Below are 22,919 nucleotides of genomic sequence, written 5' to 3' on the forward strand. Positions count from 1 at the left end.
CAGTCTAGTGAGTGTGCCTTCCATCTCAAGATGTTCTAAGGGGTGTTTGAATATTAACAAGAGAACAGATGAATCGGTGTCTCTGATTTTCATGGAAGATGGTGTTATTTCTCACTTCTATGTCAGTTTTGCTGGTGCAGGCGGTGTGCAAATCTCCACCTGTTCAATGCCTCACTAGTAAGCCACTTCCTATTGTTCACAAGTACTATCAATCAGGAGACCTTCTCATTGCTGGCATTGTTTCGCAAGCATTTCAGATGTCAGATATTGTGACATTTACAGCACATCCTTCTTCCAGTTTCTCGGATGAAGTCATGTAAGAATGATTTTTTTCCCACAGTATTGCTTTATTGTATTCTGTGTATTGTAATGGAAGGCTAAATGTGAGCTATGATATTCATGGGCTCCCTCCCAATAAATCTTCATCTTAAACTGCATGGGTTTCATTAGAAAACAAATAGTATCTTCTGCGTTTTATGCCCACATGAAAAGAACAACAACAAACTTTTGTAGAACTCTAAAATTTACTGTTGCATTAACACTGGAATCTTCTCCCTGATTCAAGGATCCATCCACCTGTAGAATACACTTTCACTGGATGATGTTCCATTGTTAGGGCCATGGCTCAGTGGTAAAGCATTTGCTTTGCATGCAGAAGGCTGGAGGTTCGATCCTTGGCATATCCAGTTGAAAAATCTGGCCATATGAGATGTGAAAGACCTCTGCCAGAGACACTGATGAGCTACTGCCAATTTGAGTAGACGATACTAATTTTGATGGACCAAGGGTCTGATTCAATATAAGATTCATCATGTGTACCTGTTTCTCAAATGTAAGCTTCCTAAATTGTATGGAACCAGCCTCTCAATTTTGACTCCCCTCATGAGCATTTCTATAGCATATTGAACACAAGAAAGAATATACCCCCTACACTAACACAACAGAATGAGACTGCACTAATAATTTAAAGCAGGGCTTTTGTTGTAGCAGGAACTCCTTTGCATTTTAAGCCACACACCCCTGATGCAGCCAATCCTCCAAAAGATTTACAGTAGGCCCTGTAAGAACAGCCCTGTAAACTCTTGGAGGATTGGCAACATTAGGGGTGTGTGGCTTAAAATGCAAAGGAGTTCCTGCTACAACAAAAGCCCTGAGTTGAACCTATTGCCAATGAGTATGTATGCTAACAATCTGTTCCACTGTTGAACTGATATTTCGAGGTCAGCTAAGGGACCGCTCATAGTTACCAGGCCTCAGGGCTATAGGATTTGATTTCCTTGAGTTCATTTTGTAAAGTGATGTTGCACTGAAATGCATTAAATGTTATCATTTGAACTGAACTTGCTGTAATGCAGCATCTCACTCTCTTTGCAGAGTAATGCCTCAGCTTTACCAGAACATCCTGGCTTTGGTGTTTGCTGTAAAAGAGATCAATGAAAATCCTCAACTCTTACCCAACATCACTTTGGGTATCCACGCCTATAATAACTATTTTAGTCCAAGGTTGACCTATCACGCTGCAATGGAACTTCTCTCCACAAAGGGGAGGTTCATTCCTAACTATAAGTGCAACCACCAGAACAACTTAGTGGCAGTTTTGGGGGGACCAAGCTCTAATATGTGTATCTACTTGGCAGGAATTCTGGGCATCTTCAAGATTCCACAGGTAAAATGGCCTCATGGTTCAATGAATGATAAGAAGCCTTCAACATTTCCTTGGTCTCAGAGTCTGAAGGTAGAAATTGGCTCATTGAAATACCAGAGACACATCCTGCATGATGGCCAAGGAAAATATTAGAGATAGGTCACTTAGTACCGAGAGACAAAATTATTCATGGGTATTGGTTTGTCTATGCAGACGGTAATTGCTGTGATACTAGAAAACATTTCCACCATCTCTTAGACCAAGTTATTGTGGAAGTGACTAAAGCATATTCTTCAACTTGAAGCGTTTTCTGGTTTTTGGCATGCAGAATCTTGTTTCCCTTTTTTAAGTAGTGATCAGAGTTAGGAGAGGGACGGTGGCTCAGGGGAGGGATGGTGGCTCAGTGGTAGAGCATCTGCTTGGTAAGCAGAAGGTCCCAGGTTCAATCTCCGGCATCTCCAACTAAAAAGGGTCCAGGCAAGTATGTATGAAAAACCTCAGCTTGAGACCCTGGAGAGCCGCTGCCAGTCTGAGTAGACAAGACTGACTTTGATGGACCAAGGGTCTGATTCAGTATAAGGCAGCTTCGTATCTTCATACAGCTGGTGGGCAGTAGTTAAGCATGCAAACTAATATGCTTAACCACTGCATGCTTAACCTCTGTCCACCAGCTTTATGTAACTCTGATCACTGTACCCCATTTCATTGTCTGATGAAGTGTGCATGCCCATGGCAGCTTACATTCTGAATAAAACTTTGTTGGTCTTAAAGGTGTTACTGGACTCCCACTTGGTTCTATTGCTTCAGACTGACGCGGCTGCCCACCTGGACCTGTTTTCGTAGTATATCATAAAGGACAGCCTAAGTTTCTCTTTACCCATGTATGTTTTTATCAAGTGAAAATTTCACGTAATATTCTGAACTGCCACCATGTCCATACTACTCCCTTCCCTCTCCCTATTGACGTTGTAGGTGGCCCAATGCAAGCATAATAGAAACACTTGTTGAACCAATAACCTGCTCTTTCTTTACAGACTCATATTGCTTTTAATGATCTTGTATGCTTTTACAGTTCAGTGCATTCATATCATAACTGATTCATGGAGACCACAGGACTATGAGTTTTTTCAAAGCAAGAGATGAGCAGAGGTGGTTGCCTGTCTCATCTAAGAGTTCTCCTAGACATTCATTGCTATAAAATGAAGACCATCGTTCTTTTTAGCCAGATACAAAAGCTTCTATTGAGAATTATTCTAACTCGATGCCAGATCTTCTTGTTTCCAGCAAAAAAGCTCTAGTAGTAGGAGTAAGATATGATTTTTATACGTTAATTTCTTAAGCAAATGTTTCCCACCCCCCAGCTTTAAGCTGGAGCTAACATGGATCACATTACAATACCATTGTAAGGATTACAGCAGAATAGGTATATGAAGAGATTTGAACACATAAAGGATTATTTACATGGTACCTGAGTTCCATCAAGTTACAACCAATTTACAGTGCCCCCAGTAAGGGGCTTTCAATACAAGTGAGAAGCAGAGATGGCTTGTTAGTGTTTTCCTCTGCAGAGTTTTCCCCGTAGTCTCCCATCTCAATACTGACCCTGCTTAGCTTCTCAGATGTGAGGACATTGGGCTATACCATGACAGATTCTCTTCTCATTTACATAGGTTCATTAATATATACTGCTCTGTAAAGGCAAAATATGCACTGTGGATCTTGGTAGCAACCGTTACGATCGGGCATGTATACTATTTGTCCCTGGAACATTCATCAAACCAGGGAATTGAGTATGAAATAGCTCTCTGCTGTCTCCTTTCTTTCCTTTAGCTCCTCTATGGCACTGCTCCAGTAATGCCCAGCCAAAATGAAGTGGCTTTCCTTTACAAGATGTTTCCGAGTTGGGCCACTCAGTACATGGGGATTGTGAAGTTACTTCTTCATTTCAGATGGATATGGGTTGGGGTGATCTATGTGGATGATGGATATGGGCAGCGATTTGTACAGGAGGTGCTTCCAATCTTTTCCAAGGATGGTGTCTGCTTTGATTTTATAGCAAAGTTTCCTACAATGACTTTTACTAATGCTTTTTTTAAAATGGTAGAAGAAAACGACAACTTAACCGCAGTTGTTATGGGAAGCACAGCCCAAGCAGTGGTGGTGCATGGTGAAATTCAAACCATGATTATTTTCCAAATATTGCTGAGGACTCCAGAATTTGAAGAAATGCCTATGAGGATGAAAGCCAAAGTCTGGATTTTGACAGCCCAGGTAGATTTCACATCAATTGATATTCAAAGAAGTTGGGACATCAACTTCATCCACGGTGCTTTATCCTTTGCAGTTAACTCAAAAGAGGTCTTAGGATTTGTTCAGTTTCTTCGGGAAAGGGATCCTGCCTCTGAAAAAGAAGATGGCTTTATTGGGGATTTTTGGAAACGGGCTTTTGACTGTTCACTCCCCAGTACCACAGAAGCCGCAACTGATGAAAAAATCTGCACTGGGGAGGAGAAGCTGGAGAGTCTTCCTGGGTCTGTCTTTGAAATGAGCATGAGCGGCCACAGCTACAGCATCTACACTGCTGTCTATGTGCTGGCACATGCGTTACAGGCTATGTCTTCATCCATGCTCAAACACAGAACGCTGGCAGATGGAGGGATAAAAAAGTTTCTGAATCAACAGCGATCGCAGGTAATGCCTAGAAGGCTCTTGATTGCAGGGCAGCTCCCCAAAATTAGAGATCAGACAGCATTAGGGAACTAGAGACCCCAGACTGCAAAATGAGCCCATAGCCAGAAAATTTTAGATTGGGGGAGGGGGTCACAGGGCACAAAATCACATCAGAAAAGAGCGTAGTGCTTTATTTTCTCTCCCCCCACAGACCCCAGGCCCCGGCAGTGAAGAAGGCCCCAGCCCTGTGATGCATTTCTTGCTCCCCCCGCCCCCCTTCCTTGTTTCCTGGTCTGACTTGAGCAAGTTGGAAAAAAGTGAGAAGCCCAGAGGAGGAGATGGGAATCTGACGGCTTACTCCAAGGGGCTATTCCCGGGGCAGCTGCTGCTGCTTGGCCAGGACAAACATGGGCCCCACTGTTCCTAGCTGCTCTTGCCCCCAGCCACCTCTGCTATAGCTGGCATGTCTGGCAGAGGAACTGTTGAGCTCCAAGCAGTCACTGCCGCTACCTTCCAGGGAAGAGCAGATGCACATGCCGGAAGGGGGGGGGGAGCCCAATTTGGTGCCTCTCGCTCCCGGCGCCCTAGGCAACTGCCTAGTTTGCTTAGTGGGCAAGCCGGCCCTGGCTGCAAAAGCAGAGATTTTAGCAATTAAACATCTACTTCATAATCATTCCCTGGTTATGTTTCAAGGGAGGTTCTGTGGCTCAGAGAGATAGTATTTGTTTTGCATGCAAAAGGTCACAGGTTCAATCCCCAACATCTCTAGTTAAAGAATCATGCAGTAGGTGATGGGAAAGACCTTTCTATCTGAGATGCTTGAGAGCCGCTGCCATCTGAATGGACAATACTGACTATGGCCCAGGGTCTCATTCAGCACAAGGCAGCCATATGTGGGTTCAAGTAAGTCCATTAAGGAGACAGGAATCTGATTATTTTCTCTGGGCTTAACTGCTATAACCAAGTACTAACATTCTTACATATGCATCTAGTTCCATGAATTTTTGAAAAGGGTCTCATTCAACAACACTGCTGGGGACCTGGTTGCCTTTGATCAAAATATGGAGATAGTGGCTGGACTTGATATCATCAACTGGGTCACATTTCCCAACAAGTCCTTTTTTAGAGCCAAAGTTGGAAGGATGGACCCAAAACTTCCAGAAGACAAAGTGTTCACCATTCATGAAGATGGAATCATTTGGCCCCGCATGTTTAATCAGGTGGGCTTTAGTTGCTTTTCAGAGGATATCAGTTCCATTTCCTGGAGTTCCATTAGTGGTTTCTAGTTAAATTCTGGAACAGCCTCTGTGGTCTGTCAATCAGATAAGCCCCAATCTGGTCATATTTTTCAATTTGTATAATATAGTGGATTCCATACATGGAAGAGGCGAGGTGGTAGTGAATCATAAACTTTTTATTGATTTCAGCATAGTAAGGCCTAAGTATAAGACTGGAGAAAAGGGCCAACAGGGCCAATCTTTTATACATGTCAGGGTTCCCGTGCTAGCGTTCTATTGGTCCATTCAAACTAGCAGGGGACTCATGATTGGAGCAGGGCAACAGGGATTTGGATCCTGCTGCCTATTGTTCCCAAGACCCCAAGCTCTGGTCATCTGGCTCCAATGAGCCATGTGGGAACACTCAATTCAGTTCTCACTTGACTCCACACACATAACTATTTGAAATCATAAAATTGCAAAATTTTGAATATATATTGCATTTAAACCATTTGCTGCTTATTGTGCATCTTAGGTGATTTACTCAGGACAGAGTAAGTCATCCTTCAAAGAGTGAGTCTTCATTTCCACTAAAGAAAACAGGATTTGTTAGCCATGTGTTGCCCTGAACTGGATGGCCCAGACTAGCCCAATTGCACCAGATCTGGGAAGCTAAGCAAAGGTTAGCCCTGGTTAATCCTAAAATGGGAGAACCCAGGAAGTCCAGGATTACAAAACAAAGGCAGTCAATGGCAAACCACCACTGAGCATCTTTTACCTTACAAACTCCACATGGTGTCTATAAATTTTCTGTTACTTGATGGCACTTCCTACCTTCTAGAGGCAGCTAAGTTTTCTTGAGTTCTGTATAGTATATGTAAATCTGTCTTCTAGTGGAAAACATCCCAATATTCCATTACTTATCACGTGGTCTCCAAAAGAGATGTTGTTATGCCACTCCAGTGTCAACCCTCTAGTTACGTAGACGATTGACCAGTGAAATTCAACTATTGAAATGTATTTCCTGGATGGGGGGGGGGGGACAAAACCCTTCCTCTCTTTCATTCTGGACAGGTTCAGCCCCTTTCCCTGTGCAATGACAGATGCCATTCAGGCCAAAGTAAGAAAAAGAAGGAAGGGAAACCATTTTGCTGCTATGATTGCCATTCATGTCCAGAAGGGAAGATTTCAAACCTGGAGGGTAAGAACCGAATACTCTGAGTTTATAACATATTCCTGTTTCTTCTTCTGAAACTTACAGTTTTAAGGCTAGGGTTTTTTTAGAGTTAAAACTTTGAATATAGATTTCCTCGTTAATTTTAGAGTAATTTTAAAAAAAAAACACTCACAAGGTGTGATGCATGCAATATTGAGATTTCCATGAAACAGCCTTAAGTACCCTCTAGTAAATATACTAATGCAGAGCACTGTACAAAGGTCTTATATGTACCTATACCCACATTTCTTTTTCAGATACCAATGACTGTTTTCAGTGCCCAGAAGATCAATATCCAAATACTAATCAGGACTTATGCCTGCAAAAACGTATAAGTTTCTTAAGTTATGAAGATCCTTTGGGGATCGCTTTGGCCAGTTTTGCACTTTCCTTCTCTTTTATGGCAGCTCTTGTGCTTGGCATCTTCATTAAGAACCAGGACACTCCCATAGTCAAAGCCAACAACCGGAATCTCTCCTACATTCTCCTCATCTCCCTCCTACTCTCCTTCCTTTGTGCCTTGCTTTTCATCGGCAGACCTGAGAAGCTCTCGTGTCTCCTTCAACAAACTACTTTTGGCATCATCTTCTCAGTGGCTGTTTCTTGTGTGCTGGCCAAGACTGTCATTGTGGTTCTAGCTTTCATGGCCACCAAGCCAGGGTCCAGGATGAGAAATTGGGTGGGGAAACAACTGGCCAACTCCATTGTTCTTTCTTGCTCTTTGATTCAAACAACTATTTGTACAGTTTGGTTAATAACTTCTCCTCCATTCCCAGAACTTGACATGCACTCAATGACTGAAGAAATTGTTCTGAAATGTAACGAAGGGTCAGTCTCCATGTTTTATTGTGTCTTGGGCTACATGAGCTTCCTGGCCACTGTGAGTTTCATGGTAGCTTTCTTAGGCAGGAAGTTACCTGATAGTTTTAATGAAGCCAAGTTCATCACCTTCAGCATGCTGGTCTTTTGCAGTGTTTGGCTGTCGTTTGTTCCAACCTATCTGAGCACCAAAGGAAAATACATGGTGGCTGTGGAGGTCTTCTCCATCTTAGCCTCCAGTGCTGGATTGCTAGGCTGCATATTTTTCCCTAAATGTTATATTATAGTTTTGAGGCCTGAACTGAATGGCAAGGTTCAAATTATCAGAAGACCAAATGGAAGATTCTAACCATCTTCCACATTGATACAGTTAGCCAATACTCTGTCTCACAGAAAGAAAATGACCGATTTAACACACAGCTTACCTCGCGGTCACGTTCCTGTTCTCTGCGCAGCGTCCATCGGTTTTAGCGGTGTACCTTTGCTAAGCGAAAGCCGCGACACTTCCTGTAACTCTGGTGCAGATAGTGCAAAATCCGATGGACACTGCTCAGAGAACAGGAATGTGACCGCATGGTAAGCTGTGTGCAAAATCTTAACTTTGACCTGACCAACTCACCTGTTTGCTTTCAGTAGGTTGTAATAATGTCTACATCTAACTAAACTGAGGTGCTTTCTGCTATGTCATTTATGCCCTGTATAGAATGTGAACAGTGAAGCCCAACAGAGAAAAGGCAGAGAAAATTGATTGTTTCATCATCCTGGGATTCAATTCTAGCTGAAGTCCTCTTCTTCTCTGCTACCATTTGGCATTCATGAACCCAGTGAGATAACTGCTAGATAGCTGTGATAGCTGTGAGGTAGTCTTCCATTTTGCCTCATTTGGGACTACCCAAAATGATATCCCACTTGATATCCTTGGGACTCTCTGGAACTGGCCTGTTGGTAGAATTTTGGTAGAAACTGGTAGACAGATTTCACACTCAGCTCACCCCACGGTCACGTTCCTCTTTGCGCAGCGTCCATCGGATTTCCCACTATCTGTTACATGAAGTGTTGTGGCTTTCACACGGTTAACGGAAACTGGTTTTTAGTGGTTTCCATTTGCTGCGCGAAAGCCGCAATGCTTCCTGTAACTCTGGCGAAGATAGTGGGAAATCCGACAGACACTGCGCAGAGAAGAGGGACGTGACCACGGGGTAAGCTGAGTGCGAAATTAGTCACAAAACTGTTTTCCACCCTCCTAAGGAGGAGATGCTTCACCTCTCTTGAATAAACCCTGTTTGTATTTTAACTTCTCCTTATGAGGGGTGAGAAATTATTAGAGAGCCTTTGTATTCATTTTGAAATATTGTTCCCTGTATTTTGCCTCTTGGTTATTCTTCCCTAGTTAGTTGCACTGAGGGACTGCTACTTTCTCCTCTTTACCTGCCTTCCTTCAGTAAGCAACCCATGTTCCACCATTTCTTCCCTCAACATTGTGTCAGTAGGCATCAGTTTGGTTACTCTTTTATGATAGTGGATTGATTTCAGTGGATTTAATCATGATTTTTGAGAACTGGACCTTGACCTGTTTTAAGGCTTTCTTTCTTTCTTTCTTTCTTTCTTTCTTTCTTTCTTTCTTTCTTTCTTTCTTTCTTTCTTTCTTTCTTTCTTTCTTTCTTTCTTTCTTTCTTTCTTTCTTTCTTTCTTTCTTTCTTTCTTTCTTTCTTTCTTTCTTTCTTTCTTTCTTTCTTTCTTTCCTCCCTATTTCTATTTATTTTCTTACAGATGTTCCTTAAAAATCAAGAATTCTTAAGAGTGCTGTGTCTTCTATGACATCTCACTACCAGACTCCATTTTTTTGTTTTGTTGCTTATGCACTAGAAGATAGGTTGAGCACACATGTTGGTGTGGATAGCTTTGTGGTCCTAAGGTCATGTGAAGGGGTGAGGGCTCAGGCAACCCTATACAAACCCACATGGAGAAACATTGATGGGGTGAAACAGGACAAAGTTTTATTGACAACAGCAGTAGTATTGATGAAGCACAGGGTATGGATCAAGGTACTTGGTGACTCACCTGATGGCTGATGGAGCCACTCCCCTCATTCTTCCTGATGGAAGGGGAAATTTAGAATGGCAAGTATGGTGGAGCACATGGCCATATAACTCTGTGTGGGTACCTTGCTATGTGAGCTGAGCTTGTAACCCTTTGGCTCCCCCCCAAGACAACTTAAGGGGGTCCCTCCTGTGGGAGACAGGCATGGAGGCAAAGCTTCCCCCAAATAGATGTGGCCCAATGCCTAAATCCTCCTAAAGCTGTAATGTTGTTTTTTTTTTTTTTAAAAAAAAACAACCTTGACAATAAGAATTACACTGCTACAAGCAGAAGACAATGGGATGGCGGGAGGGGTGGCTGAAGATGAATTTGTGAGCTTCTGGTGGCCACATGGCCTTTTAAAGAGGCAGGAAGTGTTCCAGAGCAGCCTCCTGGCCAAGAGCCCTCCCTGGCCTACCCACACCCTGCCAATAAGGCAGCCAGTAATAGGCTGGTAAGGAAGGAAACTCTCCAGGTACCCACCAGTCACCATCAAGGCACTGACCATGAGAACAGGAGCTACACGGGCACTCCTCCAATCTGCCTCTGATCCTGCTTCAGGCCTGTGGCTGCAAAGTAAGTTTGGGGCTGTTGCTTATTGTCCCTGTGGAAAAAAATGGCCATTCCTAAAAGGTTAACCCCAATATGGGGGCTTCAACCTGGTTTTAACAAGTTTTCCTGTCAACAAACTTCAGGTGAGAGAAGAGGAGTCAATTACTCCCCCATCTAGTTGATTGTTTTCAAGCAGTTGGTAAGTCAAGTTTACTCATGGAAACATATCTAAAAGGATGAGAGTAATGAAGTGGGCCATTGAGGATGTAAATAATAAAGAAGTTATAAAAAACTATTCCGCCCATATCAAATTTACACACATACACACATAAATCATAGTGAATGGTGCGGTTCTGGATATAAAGGCACAAGCACATCATTACTCTGCAGTGATAATAGATGGCATAAAAAAAGACTAGGCATCAGCCTTCCCTATTGGGGGGGAAGAACTTTCTTTCTGTGGAGGGAAAGAGGGCAGTTGAGCCAAGAGAGACAACTACAAAAACAAAGAATGAACATTAAGTGGGTGGAAAGAGCAAGGAACACTCCTGTGCCTTCTGAAAGTGGAAGAAAGCAAATGGTCACAGCATTCTACCCCCCTCCCCTGGGAAGAGAAATTAAAAGGTACCACTTGCTGCAAGCACATCAGAAGAGTAATGATGGCACTTGTGTCTTCTTATAGCAATAAAAAGGTAAAGGTAGGTCCCTGTGCAAGCACCAGTCATTTTTGACTCTAGGGTGACATTGCTTTCACAACAGTTTCACACCAGACTTTTTACCTTGCCTTCCCTAGTCATCTACACCCCCCCCCCCCAGCAAACTGGGTCTCATTTTACCGACCTCGGAAGGATGGAAGGCTGAGTCAACCTAGAGCTGGCTACCTGAACCAACTTCCGCTGTGATCGAACGCAGGTCATGAGCAGAGGGTTCTGAATGCAGTGCTGCAGCTTTACCACTCTGCGCCACAGGGCTCTTCTTATAGCAATACAGATATTTTATATCATGTAGCTATCATACTTGTTTATTAGCATTGTATTGTAAGGCCTCTTTGCATTAAAAAAAGAAATAAACAAGAGTAGGGGATCCAAGCAGTGCTTCCTCTAAGCTGAGTTAGTATAGCTCACAATTTTTTAGCCTCCAGCTCACACATTTTTGTCTCATATCAGAACAAACTAATTTATGCAGTAGCTCACAATTTTAAATGCCAGTAGCCCCCAAAGTAGAATTCTTTGCTCACAAGACTCCACAGCTTAGAGGGAACATTGGATCCAAGTTTCCATTTGTTAAGCCAAGAAAATAACCAAGAGTGAGCATATGTTCTCTTAAGTGGACAGAGCGTATATGTGGTCTAAGTAGGCTTGCCAACTCTGGGTTGAGAGATTCCTGAAGATTTGAGGAGTGGGTGACTGGAAACTTGGAAGGATGAAATTTGGTGAAGGGAGAGGCCTCAGCAGGGTATAATGCCACAAATTCCACCTTCCAAAGTGCCATTTTCTCCAGAGAAACTGATTTCCATAGTGAGGAAGTGAATTTTAATGCTGTGAGCTCTTCACCTAGAGGTTGACAAGCTCTAGAGGTTGGTAGGCTGAGAGATTCCTGGAGATTTGAGGAGTGAATGACTGGAACCTTGGAAGGATGGAATTTGGTGAAGGGAGAGGCCTCAGCAGGGTATAATGCCCCAGACTCCACTTTCCAAAGTGCCATTTTCTCCAAGGAAACTGATTTCCATTGTGTGGAAGTGAATTTTAATGCTGTGGGATATTCACCTAGAGGTTGACAACCCTAGGTTTAAGACTGGTAGGCTGAGAACTTCCCAGTGAACACAGTCAACAGGTTTATGCATATACGTGACGTGAACCTCAGCTCAGTTTGTCCCATCATCATAGTTCATTGCCCTATTTCTTTTCCTGGCTGACCATCTGGAAAGACTCTAATTGATTATGTTACATCATTGGAGCTGAAAAATATGTTGCTGTCTTCCAGATCTGAGCAGCCCAAAATGGAATACCATTGGGTAGTATTTAATGATAACTCAAGTGCCATTTGGATTTTGAAGGATTTCAATTTTTTCTCCATTCACAATTTATTAAATTAAATTAAATTAAATTCTACAGTGAACATTAATACAGGTTACTGACCACATTGTTCCATCAATCTACTATATTGTTCATCCATGTTTTATAATAGAAAACATTTTCCAATTAATCCACACGCAATTAATACACCTATTTGCTAACCATGAGTCATTTTCTGTGCTGAATCTTATTACCTTATATCACCCGTTTCCTCTAAGGATTTCCATTTTGAGAAACAGGTAGAGTTCCCATTTGTCCACTTATAGTGGAAGAACTTCTACCAATTTTAACCCATTCTCACTGATAGCTCAATTGATCAATGCGTGGAAACTGAGGCTAAAGGGGGGCACTGGTCCTGAAGATAAAAATTAAAAAGATGGTTTCTGGTGATTGGAAGAGCTACCCTTGTCACTTTCAGGTACCTCTAGGAATCACTTGGAACAGTATGGTCAACATTGCTAGAGCTACCCTTGCACTTCTATGCGGCTCTAGGAGTCACCAGTAACTCTATGGTCAGAACTTCTGTTAAGTAGCTAAGGCCTAATTTTTAATTTCTTTTTTAATTTTATTTTTCCTGTGGATTTTGCCTCCCCCCCACTGCAACCCTCCAGCTGGTGACTTGGCACTGCTGGCAACCCTAGAACAGGCCAGTTTTCCAATACAGAAGGTTGTATGCTGTCTCTCGGAATGCACTTGTTAAGGCCTTGTTTTCCTGGTTGTCTTTCTCATTGGTGTCCAGTTGTTACAGATCCGTGTACCCAGAATACAAGCCTGCTAAGATGTAGTCAACATATTGTCTTCTCAATGTTGTAGAAAATTGTTAATCTGAGTTGGTAAATTACCTTCTGTGTAATCAGCAAATTCATCACCATTTTCTCTCCACCCTTTGGGAGTTCTAGTCATCACTAGGAAAGGGGAGGGGAGAAGCACTCAAAGATGATGTTACTATTCACCCTGACTTTCATAGCTGGAAGAGAGTCAGAGAGGGGCTGCGTTCACTGATACTTTATACTTGGAAGGTATAAACGGTGGAGGGATGGTGGCTCAGTGGTAGAGCATCTGCTTGGGAAGCAGAAGGTCCCAGGTTCAATCCCTGGCATCTCCAAAAAAGGGTCCAGGCAAATAGGTGTGAAAAACCTCAGCTTGAGACCCTGGAGAGCCGCTGCCAGTCTGAGAAGACAATACTGACTTTGATGGACCAAAAGGTCTGATTCAGTATAAGGCAGCTTCATATGTACATATGTTCATACTGTTCCAACTTGGCTTTGGATAAGGCTATTAATGTGCCTTCCATCTCCTGATGTGCTGCTAAGGAATCCTTGAATATTAACATGAAAACAGATGAACTGGTGTCTATCAGAAAGTTTTTCATAGAAGATGGTGCTATTTATCACTTCCATGTTAGCGCTGCTGGTGCAGGTGGTGTGCAAATCTCTGACTGTTCAATGCCCCAGCAGTTATCCGCTTCCTATTGTACACAAATATTACCAGTCAGGAGACCTCCTCATTGCTGGGATTGTTTCTCATGCATTTAAGTTTTCCAATACTGTCAATTTTGAAGTGTGTCCCTCTCTCAATTCCTCTGATTCACTCTTGTAAGATTTTTTTCTCATCGTATTGTTATATTATGTTATGTATTATGCTAAATGTGTGCAACAATATTCATGTTCTCCCTCCCAATGAGTCTTCATCTTAAATTACATGGGTTAGAAAACAAATGGTATCTCCTGAGTTTTGATGTTCACGTAAAAAACAACAACAAACTTGTAGCTTTGGAGGTTGAATCATAAAATTTGCTGTTGCGTTTGCTGTTTTCCCTGATTCAAGGATCCATCCCCCCTTTCACTGGATGAGGTTCCATTGTTAGTTTAATGGAACTGGAGTTGGGTAGGGCTCAGTGGGAGGGCATTTGCAGAAGAAGTTCGGCCTTGGCATTTCCAGTTGACGAATCTGGCACTAGGAGATGTAAAATACCTCTGCTGGAGACCCTAAAGAGCTGGCGCCAATTTGAGGAGACAATACTAATTTTGATGGACTAAGGGTCTGATTCAGCATACAAAACTTCATGTGTACCTGTTTCTCAAATGTAAGCACCCTAAATTCTATAGAACCAGCTTCTCAAAATTTGACACCTCCCATGAACATCTCTATAGTATATTGAGCACAGGAAAGATTATACCCCACCACAGACACCTAAATGAGACTGCAATAAACACTGGAAACTGTTATTGCCATTGGGTATGTGTACCAACAAATAGGTTTCAAAGTCATTCCACTGTTAAAGTAGGATTTGAGAAGTCAGGCTGTGGGAGTCCTCATAGTTGCCAGGTCTCAGGGCTACAGAATTTGTTTTCCTTGAGTTTATTTAGTAAAGTGTGCGGACTCTTATCTGGGAGAACCGGGTTTGATTCCCCACTCCTCCACTTGCACCTGCTTGCATGGCCTTGGGTCAGCCATAGCTCTGGCAGAGGTTGTCCTTGAAAGGGCAGTTGCTGTGAGAGCCCTCTCCAGCCCCACCCACCTCACAGGGTGTCTGTTGTGGGGGAGGAAGAGAAAGGAGATTGTGAGCCGCTCTGAGACTCTTCGGAGTGGAGGGCGGGATATAAATCCAATATCTTCTAAAGTGATGTTGCACTGGAATGCATGAAATGTTATCCTCTGAAGTGAACTTGCTGTGATGCTTCTTCTCGCTCTCTTTGCAGAATATTGACTCAGCTTTACCAGAACATCCTGGCTTTGGTGTTTGCTGTAAAGGAGGTCAATGAAAACCCTCAGCTCTTACCCAACATCACTCTGGGTATCCACACCTATAATAACTATTTTAGCCCAAGCTTGACCTATCATGCTGCAATGGAACTTCTCTCCACGAAGGGGAGGTTCATTCCTAACTACAAGTGTGACCACCAGAACAACTTAGTGGCAGTTTTGGGGGGACCAAACTCTGATTTCTTTTTCTACATGGCAGAAATTCTGGGCATCTTCAAGATTCCACAGGTAAAATGGCCTCATGGTTCATTGAATGATAAGAAGCCTTTAACCTTTCCTTCACTTTTAGAAGTGGTTTCAGAGTATGAAGGCAGAAATTGACCTGTTTGGAATACCAAAGACTCATCTTGCATGCTGGCCAAGGAGCATATCAGAGATAAATTATTTAGAATCGGGAGACAGAATAATTCATGGGTATTTGTTTAGCTGTGCAGACACTAATCAATATGATACTGGAAAACATTTCCACCATCTCTTAGAGCATGTTATTGTGAAAGGTGGCTAAAACCTATTCTTCAGCAACATGACTTGAAGTGTTTTCTGGCATTTGGAGCGCAGCATCATGTTTCCCTGTTTTAGTAGTATATCACAAAGGATAGCCTAGGCTTCTGTATGACATGTAGTACATTCTTTGTTCAGAAATGTTTTCACATGGCATAATATTCTGAAATGCCACCATCTCCATGTTACTGCCATCCCTCTTCTTATTGATGTTGAAGGTGATCCAATGCAAGCAAAGCATGAACATTTGCTGAACCAATAACCTTTCTTTGCAAATTCATATTGCTTTTAATATGACCTGCCCTTTCTTTACAAATTTATATTGCTTTTAATGACCTTGCATGTTTTCACAGATGTGTGCACTCAAATCACAGCTGATTCATGGTGATTACAGGACTATGGGCTTTGCAGGGCAAGAGATTGGCAGAGGTAGTTTGTCATTAGAACATAACAGAAGGAATGTTGGATCAGGCCAACAGTCTGTGTCATGCAGTGGCCAAAAAACCCAAGGGCCATCGGGAGGTCCACCAGTGGGATCAGGACACTAGAAGCCCTTCTACTGTGCCCTCCAAGCACCAAGAATACAGAGCATCACTTGCCCCAGAATAGAGTTCCAACAATACGCTTATGCTCCATATGTTGATCCAATCCCCTCTGCTCCATGTGTTGATCCAATCCCCTCTTGAAGATGTCTATGCTTGTAGCCACCACCACCTCCTGTGGCAGTGAATTCCATGTGTTAATCACCCCTTGGGTGAAGAAGTACTTCCTTTTATCCATTCTAACCTGACTGCTCAGCAATTTCATTGAGTGCCCACAAGTTCTTATATTGTGAGGAAGGGAGAAAAGTACTTCTTTCTCTACCTTCTCTATCCCATGCATAATCTTGTAAACCTCTGTGATGTCACCTCTCAGTCAATGTTTCTCCAAGCTAAAGAGCCCCAAGTTGACGCCCACTCATCCAGCCTCGACAGATCCCTTTGGAGTGCCTCACAATCCTCCCTGGTTCTCACCACCCTGAACATTTAGTGTCATCCGCAAACGTAGCCACTTCACTGCTTACTCCCAACTCCAAATCATTAATGAAGACGTTAAAGTGCATGAGACCCAGTACTGAGCCCTGTGGCGCCTCACTGCTTACTATCCTCCACTGAGAAAATTGCCCATTTATACTCACTCTCTGTTTTCTATTAATTAGCCAGTTTTTGATCCACAAGAGGACGTCCTTTTACTCCATGACTCTCAAGCTTATTAAGGAGACTTTGATGAAGAACTTTATAAAAAGTTGTCTCCCTTTGTTTTCAAATGCAGTAAAACGTGGGCAGAACAGCGCCTGGACTATCTCTTCTGAGATAGGTCTTGCAGCAGTTTTTGATATGTGTTACAAATTCTAACTATCTTTGATAAAGTTCATATGAATTCGCCTCCCATGTCCTGCTCATTAATGTCAAATAGGAGATGATGGATGAATTGTTTTTGAGGAAAGTCTCTATAACAAGACCTTAGTAGTAAAGCAGGAATAAGATTTGTAAAAAGCTGGCAACATTTAGGGACTGGTTGAAGCTTTTCAGCTCTCAGTAGTGGGCAGTAAAGTGTAATAAAAGTTTTGAAGATGTTGCTGAACTTGATTCCAGATGACTATCATGAGGGAATACCATTCTGTTTTCATTCTTATATGTGTCATCAAAGGAGGTGGAATATCTTGCTGAAGTTAGTACATGGTAATACTCAAAGGCTGAAGACATAGGGGTTGTGTGCAAAAAGCTTTTCTCCTGGCACAAATAGAAGGGGTTCCTTTGACTACCAAAAATGTCTGTGCAGGGAATCACGGCCCCTGTATGGACAAAAACAGATGGCGGTTGTAGTCAGGAGGGAATTGGATTAGAATGTGTGAAAAGCTTTCTCATATTTCGATAAACTCACTGAAAAGAGTCAAAGTTTTTGTGCTTTGCTAATCCTTGTTAGTCCTTCAAAGCATAGTTGATATATGGCAGATAGTGTTGCTCGTTAATTGAAATACTGCAGTGCTTCTGACAGTGACCTTGATGGACCAGGATGTTCAGATCTCTGAAGCTAAGTAGGCTTGGCCCTAGTCAGTACTTCGATAGGAGCACATCAAGGAAGTCCAGGGTTGCTGCACAGATGCAGGCAATGAGAACCACTTCTGTTTGTCTCTTCTCATGAAATCCCTAAGGTGGCATGATTTGTTGGCTACGACTTGATGGTATTTTCCACCACCAGCAGCACTTCTATTAGGTTTCTTTCCCCTTCCTTTATATTGGTTATGTGCATAACTTGGTTTGTGAAACATTTAATTATTCAGCTTTCATATATGTTTGTCTCTATAATAGATGAGGAAAATATTTTCCAATTAAAAAAAGAAAGAAAATATAGGATTGATAGAAGTGCAATAGGTCCAAAGTCTCGAAGGCTGAAGTCTTGGTTCCCACATATTGTTGTTCCTGACCTCATGAAAGATAACTGAACAGTTTTTTCAAGGATCAGTTTGGTATGTGTCCACTCTTCAGAGAGGGAGAGCCCAAATTCAAGTGAATCCGAACAAACCATTACGTATCATCTAAGACTATTCCTAGACATTCATTGATGAAGACCATAGTGCTTTTTGGCCAGATACAAGACTTTCTATTGAGAATTATTCTAACGAGATGCCAGGTTTTCCCATTTCCAGCAGAAACCAGTAGCGGCATGTATATCATTTGTTCCTGGCATGTTCATCAACCCGTTCTGAAATCATTCTCTGTTGTCTCCTTAATTTCCTTTAGTTTCTTTATGGCTCTGCTCCAGTGATGACTAACAGAAATGAAGCAGCTTTCCTCTACAAGATGTTCCCCAGTTGGGACAGTCAATACATAGGGATCATGAAATTATTGCTTTATTTCAGGTGGATATGGGTTGGGCTGATCTATGTGAGTGATGAACATGGGGAGCGATTTGTACAGGAGGTGCTTCCTAACTTTTCTGAGCATGGAGTCTGCTTTGAGTTCATAGCAAAGTTCCCAGTACTTTCTTTTTTTAGTTCTTTTTCTGAAAAGGTAGTAGGAAACAATGACTTATCGACGCTTGTCATGGGAAGCACAGCCAACGTGGTGGTCATGCATGGTGAAATTCAAACTGTAATAGTTTTGCAATTTTTGGTGAAGGTGGCGGAATTTAAAGAGATACCCATGAGGACAAAAGCTAAAGTCTGGATTCTGCCTGCCCAGATGGATTTCACATCAACTGAAATTCAACGAAGTTGGGATATAGACTTTATGTATGGTGCTTTATCCTTTGCTGTTCACTCAAGAAAGGTTTTAGGATTTGTTAAGTTTCTTCGGGCAAGGGATCCTGCTTCTGAAAAAGAAGATGGCTTTGTTGGGGATTTCTGGAAACAGACTTTTGGCTGTTCACTCTCTGGTACTACAGAAGCCATGACCGATGAAGAAATCTGCACTGGGGAGGAGAAGCTGGAGAATCTTCCTGGGTCTGTCTTTGAAATGAGCATGACTGGCCACAGCTACAGGATCTACACTGCTGTCTACGTGGTGGCACATGCATTACATGCCATGTATTCATCCATGCTCAAACACAGAGCGCTGGCTGATGGAGGGAGAAAAAGATTTCTGAATCAACACCCGTGGCAGGTAATGCCTAGAAGACAGTTAAATGCTAAGTAGCTCACCAGGACTGGAGATCAGACAGACAGAATTGGTGCACAAGAGAACTCAGACTGCCCTTGGCTCAAAAACAGATATTTTAGTATTTAAACATTTACTTTATAGCCAATAACTGCTTTCATTTAAATGGTGGGGCTGTGGCTCAGGAGCATAGTATTTGCTTGATATGCAGAAGGTTGCAGGTTCAGTCCCGAGCATCCCCAGTTAAAGAATCTCACAGTAGGTGATGGGAAAGACCTCTGCCTGAAATGCTGGAGATCTGAGTAGACAGTAGTGACCATGGCCAAGGGTCTGATTCAGTATAAGGCACCTTCATGTGGGTTCAAGTGAGTCTATTAAGGGGATAATAATTTGAGTATTTTCACAGGGCTTAACTGCTATAATCAAGTATTAACATTCTTACATATGTATCTTAGTTCCATAAATTTTTGAAAAGGGTCTCATTCAACAACAGTGCTGGGGACTTGGTTTCCTTTGATCAAGATGCGGAGATAGTGGCTGGACTTGATATCATCAACTGGGTCACCTTTGCCAACCAGTCCTTTCTTAGAACCAAAGTTGGAAGGATGGACCCAAAATCTCCAGAAGATACAATGATCACCATTCATGAAGATGGAATCATTTGGCCCCACATGTTTAACCAGGTGGGCTTTATGTGCTTTTCAGAAGAATATCCGTTCAGTTTCCTGAAGTTCTGTTACTGGTTCCTAGTTCAAATTCAGTTCTGCCTTGGTGGTCTGCCAATCAGATAACCCCCAATTCGATCATATTTTTCAATTTGAAATCTTAAAATTAAAAAACTTTGAACATATATTGCATTAAACCATTTGCTTTCTGTTGTGCAGCTTTGGTGATTTACTCAGGAGTAAGTCATTCTGCAAACTTTGAATCTTAATTTCAACTAAAGCAAATAGAATTTCTAATCCTTGTGCTGCTCTGATCTGGAGGGCCCAGAGTGGCCCAATTACATCAGATCTGGGAACTTAAGCAGGGTTAGCCCTGATTCATCCATAGGTGGGAGACCACCAAGGACGGCCAGGGTTGCTACACAGAGGCAGCCAATTGCAAACCACTCCCAAACATCTATTGTCTTGAAAACCCTATAAGAGATCCATAATTTGGCTATGACTTTATGGCACTTCTGATTCCCTGGGATCTGCATGGTATATAGAAATCTGTCTTCTAGTGGACAACATTCAAATATCCTATTACATATCAAGTGTTCTCCAAAAGAAATGCTATCCTCCACGAGTGTTAACACAGAAGATTAACCAGTGAAATGCAGACTCTTGGAATATATTTCCTGAATGTAAAACAAAAACAAAACCTTTCCTCTCTTTCATTTATGGACAGGTTCAGCCTCTTTCTCTGTGCAATGACAGATGCCATTCAGGCCACAGTAAGAAAAAGAAGGAAGGGCAGCCATTTTGCTGCTATGATTGCCTTCCATGTCCAGAAGGGCAGATCTCATACCTGGAGGGTAAGGACTTTATGCACTGAGTTTATAAAAAATACCTGTTTCTTCACCACATCAGAAACTGACAATTTTAAGGCTGCATTTTTGTGACAGTTAAAGTTTTGAATATATTTTTGCTTTTTAATTTCATGGTTTTTTTTTAAAGTTACAAGGTATGATGGTTTGGAAGAGTGGAGATGCAGGATAAGTTTTGTTTATTTTATCAGATTTATATCCAACTCTCCCCTAACTAAATCAGTACATTAGCTTTGAAACCTGATTTCCATTTTGTTTCCAGTGGTGGTGGTGGTGGGGTTTTCAGAAATGATACAACATTTTTCATTTTTCAAGTTGTATCATTTTTCAGAAATGATACAACTTGTGCATTTGTGATATTGCATGTTGTATGTGTTCAAACAGACTATTGGATGCAAATGAATAAAATTATGAGATGTTTGGATGAAATGGAAGTACTGTTAACTTCCAGTGTCTGAAATTGAAAACCATGCTGAGTGACGGGGTTGCGTTTACCAAGGTCAGAAGTGTTAGATGAACTGTGAATAATTCTGTGCAGTGTTGTGGTTTGCATGTAGCAGCCCTATGTAGTACATATAATATAGATTAATGCAGAACACTATACAAAAGTCTTATATATACCTATACCCGCATTTCTTTTTCAGATACCAATGATTGTTTTCAGTGCCCAGAAGATCAATATCCAAATGCCATTCAGGATTTATGCCTCCAAAAACATATAATTTTCTTGTCTTATGACGAACCTTTGGGGATCACTTTGATCAGTTTTGCACTTTCCTTCTCTTTTATGGCAGCTCTTGTGCTTGGTATCTTCATTAAGAACCAGGACACTCCCATAGTCAAAGCCAACAACCGGAATCTCTCCTATATTCTCCTTGTCTCCCTCCTGCTCTCCTTCCATTGCACTTTGTTTTTCATTGGCCGACCTGAGAAGCTCTCGTGTCTCCTTCAACAAACTACATTTGGCATCATCTTCTCAGTGGCTGTTTCTTGTGTGCTGGCTAAGACCATCATTGTGGTTCTAGCTTTCATGTCCACCAAGCCAGGGTCCAGGATGAGAAACTGGATGGGGAAATGATTGGTCAACTCCATTGTTCTTTCTTGCTCTTTGATTCAAACAACTATTTGTACAGCTTGGTTAATAACTTCTCCTCCATTCCCAGATTTTGACATGCACTCAGTGACTGAAGAAATTATTGTGAAATGTAACGAAGGGTCGGTTGCCATGTTTTATTGTGTCTTGGGCTACATGGGCTTCCTGGCCACTGTCAGCTTCACGGTAGCTTTCTTAGGCAGGAAGTTGCCTGATAGTTTCAATGAAGCCAAGTTCATCACCTTCAGCATGCTGGTCTTTTGCAGTGTTTGGCTGACCTTTGTTCCAGCCTATTTGAGCACCAAAGGAAAATACATGGTGGCTGTGGAGGTCTTCTCCATCTTAGCCTCCAGTGCTGGGTTGCTGGGTTGCATATTTTTCCCTAAATGTTATATTATAGTTTTGAGGCCTGAGCTGAACAGGGTTCAAATTATCAGAAGACCAAAGAATGAAAGAATAAAAAAGTCTCCCACATAGATACAGTTAGCCAGTACTCAGTCTCACAGAAAGAAAATGACTTTACTTCGACCTGACTAACTTACCAGCTTGCTTTCAGGGGGGTGTAATACTGTCTACATCTAGCTAAACTAAGGCGAGCGTTTCCTCCTATTTCATTTATGCCCTGAACTGAGTGTCAACAATGAAGCTCAATGGAGAAAAGGCAGCAGAAATGTATCATTCCACCATCCTGAGATTCAGCTGTAGGTGACATCCTATTCTTCTCTGCTACTGTTTGCCACCCATGAGCCCAATGGGATAGGAGCTATGTGAGAAAATGACCCCTCTGTCACACACATACGGTTGCCAGGGCGCCTGGAGAAGTGAGCTTGCATCCGCCTGGCCAGTGAATGCGAGTAAAGCTATCCAGGGACTACGTAGGACTCATGTGTACCATCTACTCATTATACAAGTGCTTGAGACAGGCACAGAGTGTCTGCAGACGCACACAACGTTTCCCCGCTACCGCGTGGAGTCCGCCATGGCGAGGAGGAGGCTACGCCGCCACGGAGCTGTCCAGGTGAACGGTGTTGAAGCGCTAAGCATGGAAACCACTGTGTTTCGCTAACACCACATGTAGCCATCTTCCTGCCTGGTGGGGCTTCATTCCTTCTTAGTG

The 22,919-nt window shown here is 42.3% G+C and overlaps 1 protein-coding gene and 1 pseudogene across 1 annotated transcript; both read left to right on the top strand.

The window, feature by feature from the left end:
- Positions 1 to 242: 242 nt before the first annotated feature.
- LOC132583174 (vomeronasal type-2 receptor 26-like) lies at positions 243 to 7,916 on the top strand. The gene is made up of 6 exons (XM_060254845.1): positions 243 to 316; positions 1,489 to 1,666; positions 3,476 to 4,336; positions 5,308 to 5,535; positions 6,607 to 6,733; positions 7,006 to 7,916. The coding sequence occupies exons 1-6, from the start codon at positions 258 to 260 to the stop codon at positions 7,914 to 7,916; spliced, it is 2,364 nt and encodes a 787-aa protein (XP_060110828.1). The 5' UTR covers positions 243 to 257.
- A 5,734-nt stretch (positions 7,917 to 13,650) lies between these two features.
- On the top strand, positions 13,651 to 22,279 carry LOC132583175 (vomeronasal type-2 receptor 26-like; annotated as a pseudogene).
- The last annotated feature ends 640 nt before the right edge of the window (positions 22,280 to 22,919 follow it).

The sequence above is a fragment of the Heteronotia binoei genome, chromosome 15 (genome assembly GCF_032191835.1).
Source record: "Heteronotia binoei isolate CCM8104 ecotype False Entrance Well chromosome 15, APGP_CSIRO_Hbin_v1, whole genome shotgun sequence".
NCBI lineage: Eukaryota > Metazoa > Chordata > Lepidosauria > Squamata > Gekkonidae > Heteronotia > Heteronotia binoei.

Excerpts from the sequence above, each read along its gene's own strand:
- LOC132583174 (XM_060254845.1), top strand. The coding sequence starts at position 258 with ATGTCAGATATTGTGACATTTACAGCACATCCTTCTTCCAGTTTCTCG. Across the intron at positions 317-1,488 it reads AGTTTCTCGGATGAAGTCAT|CTATTTTAGTCCAAGGTTGA; the intron begins GTAAGAATGATT and ends CGCCTATAATAA. Across the intron at positions 4,337-5,307 it reads TGAATCAACAGCGATCGCAG|TTCCATGAATTTTTGAAAAG; the intron begins GTAATGCCTAGA and ends ATATGCATCTAG.